Source organism: Cherax quadricarinatus, chromosome 98, assembly GCF_038502225.1.
Source record: "Cherax quadricarinatus isolate ZL_2023a chromosome 98, ASM3850222v1, whole genome shotgun sequence".
NCBI lineage: Eukaryota > Metazoa > Arthropoda > Malacostraca > Decapoda > Parastacidae > Cherax > Cherax quadricarinatus.
The window spans coordinates 5,511,633-5,519,713 of NC_091389.1; the positions used below are offsets into that span (position 1 = coordinate 5,511,633).

General features: G+C 42.4%; 1 protein-coding gene across 1 annotated transcript; it reads right to left on the reverse strand.

Moving 5' to 3' along the window:
* Window positions 1–1,322: 1,322 nt before the first annotated feature.
* Window positions 1,323–5,846, reverse strand: LOC128702500 (uncharacterized). The gene is made up of 2 exons (XM_070105265.1): window positions 5,328–5,846; window positions 1,323–4,897 (listed from the first exon to the last, which is right to left on the reverse strand). Exons 1-2 carry the CDS (start codon window positions 5,808–5,810, stop codon window positions 1,892–1,894), a joined length of 3,489 nt encoding a protein of 1,162 aa, XP_069961366.1. The 5' UTR covers window positions 5,811–5,846; the 3' UTR covers window positions 1,323–1,891.
* Between the last annotated feature and the right edge of the window lie 2,235 nt (window positions 5,847–8,081).

Genomic DNA, 8,081 nt, shown 5'->3' on the forward strand with positions numbered 1-8,081 from the left:
ACCAGTATCAATGAACCTGTCTGGAGTGGTTTAAAACCAGCATCAATGAACCTGTCTGGAATGGTTTAAAACCAGCATCAATGAACCTGTCTGGAGGTGGTTAAAAACCAGCATCAATGAACCTGTCTGGAGGGAGTTTAAACCAGCATCATTGAACCTGTCTGGAGGGAGTTTAAACCAACATCAATGAACCTGTCTGGAGGGGTTTAAAACCAGCATCAATGAACCTGTCTGGAGTGGTTTAAAACCAGCATCAATGAACCTGTCTGGAGGGAGTTTAAACCAGCATCATTGAACCTGTCTGGAGGGAGTTTAAACCAGCATCATTGAACCTGTCTGGAGGGAGTTTAAACCAACATCAATGAACCTGTCTGGAGGGGTTTAAAACCAGCATCAATGAACCTGTCTGGAGTGGTTTAAAACCAGCATCAATGAACCTGTCTGGAGGGAGTTTAAACCAACATCAATGAACCTGTCTGGAGAGGTTTAAAACCAGCATCAATGAACCTATCTGGAGGGGTTTAAACCAGTATCAATGAAGACAGCCAGGGGTCTTGAAGACAGCCAGGGGTCTTGAAGACAGCCAGGGGTCTTGAAGACAGCCAGGGGTCTTGAAGACAGCCAGGGGTCTTGAAGACAACCAGGGGTCTTGAAGACAGCCAGGGGTCTTGAAGAGAGCCAGGGGTCTTGAAGACAGCCAGGGGTCTTGAAGACAACCAGGGGTCTTGACAGCCAGGGGTCTTGAAGAGAGCCAGGGGTCTTGAAGACAGCCAGGGGTCTTGAAGACAGCCAGGGGTCTTGAAGAGAGCCAGGGGTCTTGAAGACAGCCAGGGGTCTTGAAGACAACCAGGGGTCTTGAAGACAGCCAGGGGTCTTGAAGAGAGCCAGGGGTCTTGAAGACAGCCAGGGGTCTTGAAGAGAGCCAGGGGTCTATTGGTAATCCCTCTTATGTATGCTGGGAGGCAGTTGAACAGTCATAGGCCCCAGACACTTATTGTGTTGTCTCTCAGTGTACTCGTGGCACCTCTGCTTTTCATCGGGGGAATGTTGCATCTCCTGCTGAGTCTTCTGCTTTCATAGGGAGTGATTTTCGTGTGAAGGTTTGGTACCAATCCCTCCAGGACCTTCCAAGTGTATATTATCATGTATCTCTCTCGCCTGCGTTCCAGGGAATACAGATCAAGGACCTTCAACTGTTCCCAGTAGTTTAGGTGCCTTATCACACTTATGTGTGCCGTGAAAGTTCTTTGTACACTCTCCAGGTCTACAATGTGGCCAGGCTTGAAGGTGGCCGTTAGTGTACAACACAAACGATTTGAACATTAGATTTTGCCACCGAAGTGGCTAGTTTATTGTGCACCCCATATCCATCCTGTGGACGGTAGCGCAAGAGCATATGGATACACAAAAGGCCTAGGAACTAGGCCTAGAAACTAGGCCTCAAAAATCTTAACAGGTGTACATTTGGATTTACATCTATAGTTCACTTACCTGTTACAAGCAAATTTAGGAAATTTGCTTAGTATATCTGGTATCTTATTTTCATTAATAAGATATCTTGACATGTCACATAGGATCATGTTAATGACCTGTTCTCTCTGCAGATACTCCTTCATTTGTTTTACCTACACTAATATATTACATCATCTGGGTCTTCTTGACCTCTTTCCCACCCCATCTTTTCTCTTTTTATTTTATTCAGTGTCTGGGTTCGATTCCCGGCGAGGGTGGAAACATTGGGCGCGTATATATATATATTATAATGTAACATAGTAAGAATGTAAGAGAAAATATGGATAAAATCAGACGAAAAAAAAATACGGTGCCAATATCCCTTTTAGTTCAGCACTCTGTTAAATATAGTTATTCACAAACAATAAGCAAAGAATGTCTAAGGTCCTGTTGAATTCTCCTCATGATACAATCTTTGCAAGTTCTCTAAGTCCTCTGTGAAAGGTTCAACAGCTTGACGTGGTACAGGTGTTTTGAAAGATCCGGACTCGAGAGACGAGATAAGAGTGGGTAGGTCACTTTCTCTGTGGTTGTATGCAGCACGGTGTAAGCCATGGGGGAACATCGAAGTCTGACGACGTTCTACGGACGAGTGTTGGTTATAACGCTTGTTGGGTATCAGGAAGTATGGACAAGCTCGACACTGACAGGCGTTACTCAACAGACCAACATCAGGACGGTATTTCTTGTAGACCTTATCGAAGGTGTCATCTGTGACATCAACTGCTCGTTTCTGAGCCTCTGCCAGGATCAACTGCCTCGTCATCGGCTGTACCACTTCTCCGTGGGCATCACCATGTGCTATTAACCAGACATCTTCCAGCTGATTTATTATTTTACCAATAAGTTCCTTGGCGATAATCCGATAATTCTCCTCTTGCACACTCTTTGTTACTAGAGCATAATTTTCATCATAGTCTCCCATTGGGGTAGACAGTCGCTCTCTAGAAGACCTATTCCGCAGTGCATGAGCAGTGAACACAAACACACTTCGTTCACTAAACAAATCATCAATAACCTCTTGTTTTAATCCAACCTCTCTGGCGAAGGTCTTCAGGGTGAACCACGATAAATCTCCAGCTAAAGATGGGTTGCGCAGCCTCTCCACCTCCTTCATTTCCACCACTATGGGAATCAGTGCTGTCAACTCTTTTTTCAGATTTTTTATCTCTTCTATTGCAGATTTTTTGGCCGCTTTCCGAGCCAGTTCTAGTGTGTAAAAATTCTCTAAAAGGTAGGATTCACATCCCGTTATTTTTTCTTTGGCTTCAACAATGTAATTCTGGACCCATTCTCTCTTGAGCTTTTGATCAGCAAGTGTGTAGGCAAAGAAGTCTGTGAATGGAGTAGCCTGTCTATCATTCTTCTTATAATGAGAGAGGCAGCGACCGATGTACTCCAAGAGGATCATTCTCATTATGTTGGCCACAACACCAGCATCTTCATGGTTCTCACTTCTCTGATACATATGAAGCACAAACATAGGCTTAATAAGCGTCTCACATTTAAGTGTTTTATTATCCACCTTTATTGTGCTCTCAGTCATAAGTGCCTGAGCAGCATCACTCTTGAGCAATTGCCAGTATTTTGTGTAGCTTGATCGACCGAGGTACAAGGCTGCCGTCGCTTCGATACTCTCAATGCGGCGACGCACAAATTCAGGTCTGGGTATGGTTGGGTACTCGTAAAGTATCCTTACCCATGTTACACCCAAAGCTGCCATGTGTATGTTAAAATCTATAATGTGTGGGTTTTTCAATATGGCATAAGTCGCGCACACTGAATAAAGCCTAGTATTAACTACTGGTTGCATAATTTTAGCGGCAGTGGGAGAGAAGACAGGGATAATGGCGTTACATCGAGTCAAAATGTCATCTTGCTTCACTTGCATTTCCTGGCTCGTATCTGGAGGATTCTGGTCAGCTATGGATTCAAGTGCCACCTGGCTCATGACCGTGTATGGCTCATCCAGCAGTGACCGAACACTAAATGACCAGGGATTAATAATTACAGTGTCCTTACTTGGAGCATACACTGGTATGCCAGAAATAGTGAAATCCTTAAGGAATTCATACTTGCTACGACTCATCATAGTGGAAAAGTCTGGGTCCTGGAGGTCAGACACAGTGGATGAGTGAGTAAATCTGCAACAATCTTCAGTAGTATTGTTAATCGTCAGAATTCTGGGCTTGTGTTCCTCGTAAATCTTCAAAAAATCTTCATAATCCTTTGCAAAATCCTCGTCTGTGTGACCTTTCAACTGCAAAGCTTTCACCTCATATTTTCCACCTCCAACTGTTGTGCTCAGAATATTTTCTGCCAGCTCTAATTCATTTTTGTATTTAAAAGTTGTTAGTATATCCCTAATCTTATTGAACAGTGTTCTGAAGTCTGTTTCATACATTTTGAACTCCTTGCGCGAAAGACGCTCCTTGACTGTTCCTGATTTTAAATCTTTCATTGCATCTATTTGTGTGTTAAAGAGACACTCCATGAAGGGTAGCACACCTAGAGGAACTCTCTCTTTCTTGTTTTGATTCTGGATGATAACAGAGTTCCACTGACGAAACACATCGTTCAGAATCGACAGGCGCATCTCCCGAGGTTCCAGTGAGATGTGACAAATATGTCTGCCAAATTTGAGTGCTAGTCGTTGTAGTGCTTCTGGCCCAGAGGGAAAATATACCCATTCTCTCAGGTGGAAGAAGTTCTTTTGTACCCCATCTGGCAGATAATACCCAGGTAGTGATAGCTCTATGCACCTTGAAGACCTCTCAGATATTATACTGGCAATCTGTTTGATCTGTTCTGGCACATCGTCTTCACTTTTGGCCCAGAAAAGAGAGGGAAGATTTGCTCTGCCATTATGCAAGCGTGATCTAATGTTGATGCTGTATTGCACAGGAAAGTCAGTGCCTGCACCTAACACAAACACATCACATGTTTTACCCTTTGCAGCATTCATTTGGTAAATAACTTTGGTTGGTTTAACCTCAGTGGAGTTATGATGCCCATCTGTCACAAGAAAAACATTGACATACCTCTCCTTGCACTTGTAAACCTCGTCTACAATAGTCTGTAGCGAGCCAGTTAAGTCGGTGCTACTGCCATCCATGTCCCTAAATTCTAATATCGTCCCCGACCTCTTGAATGTAACCTTGCTACCAAATGTATACAGATTTGTGCGTCCGACCAAACAAGGGGCTATATGCTCGTTCCAGCTATTCACTAAAGGTTTCCAATAGCAGTACATTGAGCAAGAAACATCTGCCATAAGTATGTTAAATGTGTTAGTCTCGTAGTAGTCCTTGTTTGTACCTTCCAACAATTCCGGAATGTTAGATGGCATTTGTAGCATCGAATGGATCTTCACTTCACCATCTTTCTGGATATAAGAGACAGTAATGATTAAATTACATTAGTGCCTATAAGTATTACTGATTAAAATATGCTAAAAAATTTTTTTTCAATAACACAGGTACTACATATTGCTCTAATTATGGCAAAATGATCAACCCATGATACCACGATCATACAACCCTTATGGGATCACAAGGTACCTGAGGTATGGAAGATAATTAGATTTGATCCAGGGAAAGGGAGATTATCTCCAATTCCTTCGCCCAAAAATCCCTTCACTGGCATTAAGACTCCCTCATTAATGTAAAGACCAGAACAAGTCCTTGGTTTATCCAAAGGTGTAGGGAGGCAAAAACTAAATGTGCTAGAGAATGGAAAATGTATAGAAGACAAAGGACCCAGGAAAATAAAGAGACTAGGTCAAATATTATTGACCATCATAGCAATTTACTGACCTTCTCCTTGAGGATGTAAAGTGCAGCATCAGTGACCACATCCCCGTGGTCCTCAATACCCAGCAGTTTCTCGTCCTCAAATGCCTCAGGTTCCACCATGACTGGTGGTGCCCATCTCAGCTGCTGCAAAGTATGCTCATCTAACTCTTCACCATGTCTATAGTGCTTGCCCCACATTCTATGCCCCTGGAAGGGATCATAGTATCGACCCATCATCATCATGGAGAACTCAAGGTTTCGTCTCTTCCTGTAAAAAGATTCATCTGAATCCATCTTGGTGTCCTGAAGGTCCCTTGGATCGCTGGCTAAAAGATCCTCGTCGTCTAAATCATATAGATATCCTCGGTGATCCCTCAGCAGTTTTCCCAGTTGATCCCGAGTGTTAGTAGCGCCCGAGGAACCAGCTTCAGCATCGTTCTTGCCTTTGTCTGTATCACCTTTATCGGCGTCCATCTTGGACACCTTTTTCTTCTTACCAAACATTTCACTTTTTCTGAAAAAAAAGTGAAAAGAAAATTTCAAACAGTTTGGGCCAGGAAGACTTTAAAAAGAGGAAAGGACATACAATATGGATTTATATTTATTAATAATTAAAGCGGCATTGGCGATAAGCTGAATTGTGCAGTTTAGCCTGTTTACCAAGGATTTACTTTGCCGAATTAGCAAAATGAATTTTTTTTTGTCAAAAATTAGTGGAAATTGATCTGAGCATAAATAAATGTGTCAGATTTAACTTAATATTAAATACTACTTAAATTGACCAAATTGGCCAATAATATTGCTCACTGGAAAGATCGTACACAGCATGATTTAGTCGGACAGATCGAGAATATGGTATTGCTCCAAAACTACCGTAGAAAATTATCTATATTCACCATTAACAAAATCTATGAACTGGCTAGTTTGTAATATTTTTTGTCAAGTTCCTTCAACATCTCGGTTTGTTGTGGTTGATAAAGTGACACACAGAGTTCACTTTTAATTTTTCGACACGGAAATAGCATTACTGAGAGATGCAGAGCTGACATGTTGGAAGGGAAGGTGATATTGTCCAGTTGATGGAGGGGGAATACTGGTGATATTGTCCAGTTGATGGAGGGGGAATACTGGTAATATTGTCCAGTTGATGGAGGGGGAATACTGGTAATATTGTCCAGTTGATGGAGGGGGAATACTGGTAATATTGTCCAGTTGATGGAGGGGGAATACTGGTAATATTGTCCAGTTGATGGAGGGGGAATACTGGTAATATTGTCCAGTTGATGGAGGGAGAATACTGGTAATATTGTCCAGTTGATGGAGGGGGAATACTGGTAATATTGTCCAGTTGATGGAGGGAGAATACTGGTAATATTGTCCAGTTGATGGAGGGAGAATACTGGTAATATTGTCCAGTTGATGGAGGGGGAATACTGGTAATATTGTCCAGTTGATGGAGGGAGAATACTGGTAATATTGTCCAGTTGATGGAGGGAGAATACTGGTAATATTGTCCAGTTGATGGAGGGAGAATACTGGTAATATTGTCCAGTTGATGGAGGGGGAATACTGGTAATATTGTCCAGTTGATGGAGGGAGAATACTGGTAATATTGTCCAGTTGATGGAGGGAGAATACTGGTAATATTGTCCAGTTGATGGAGAGAGAATACTGGTAATATTGTCCAGTTGATGGAGGGAGAATACTGGTGATATTGTCCAGTTGATGGAGGGGGAATACTGGTGATATTGTCCAGTTGATGGAGGGGGAATACTGGTGATATTGTCCAGTTGATGGAGGGGGAATACTGGTGATATTGTCCAGTTGATGGAGGGAGAATACTGGTGATATTGTCCAGTTGATGGAGGGAGAATACTGGTGATATTGTCCAGTTGATGGAGGGGGAATACTGGTAATATTGTCCAGTTGATGGAGGGAGAATACTGGTAATATTGTCCAGTTGTTTGGAGGGGGAATACTGGTAATATTGTCCAGTTGATGGAGGGAGAATACTGGTAATATTGTCCAGTTGATGGAGGGAGAATACTGATAATATTGCCCAGTTGATGGAGAGAGAATACTGGTAATATTGTCCAGTTGATGGAGGGGGAATACTGGTAATATTGTCCAGTTGATGGAGGGAGAATACTGGTAATATTGTCCAGTTGATGGAGGGGGAATACTGGTAATATTGTCCAGTTGATGGAGGGAGAATACTGGTAATATTGTCCAGTTGATGGAGGGGGAATACTGGTAATATTGTCCAGTTGATGGAGGGAGAATACTGGTAATATTGTCAAGTTGATGGAGAGAGAATACTGGTAATATTGTCCAGTTGATGGAGGGAGAATACTGGTAATATTGTCCAGTTAATGGAGGGAGAATACTGGTGATATTGTCCAGTTGACGGAGGGAGAATACTGGTAATATTGTCCAGTTGATGGAGGGAGAATACTGGTAATATTGTCCAGTTGATGGAGGGAGAATACTGGTAATATTGTCCAGGTGATGGAGGGAGAATACTGGTAATATTGTCCAGTTGATGGAGGGAGAATACTGGTAATATTTTCCAGTTAATGGAGGGAGAATACTGGTAATATTGTCCAGTTGACGGAGGGAGAATACTGGTAATATTTTCCAGTTAATGGAGGGAGAATACTGGTGATATTGTCCAGTTGACGGAGGGAGAATACTGGTAATATTGTCCAGTTGATGGAGGGAGAATACTGGTAATATTGTCCAGTTGATGGAGGGAGAATACTGGTAATATTGTCC

Bases quoted from the DNA above. Each gene is read 5' to 3' on its own strand.
- LOC128702500 (XM_070105265.1), bottom strand. From the start codon at position 5,810: ATGTTTGGTAAGAAGAAAAAGGTGTCCAAGATGGACGCCGATAAAGGT. The intron at 4,898-5,327 runs GTCAGTAAATTG...TCTTATATCCAG, and splicing joins TTTACATCCTCAAGGAGAAG to AAAGATGGTGAAGTGAAGAT.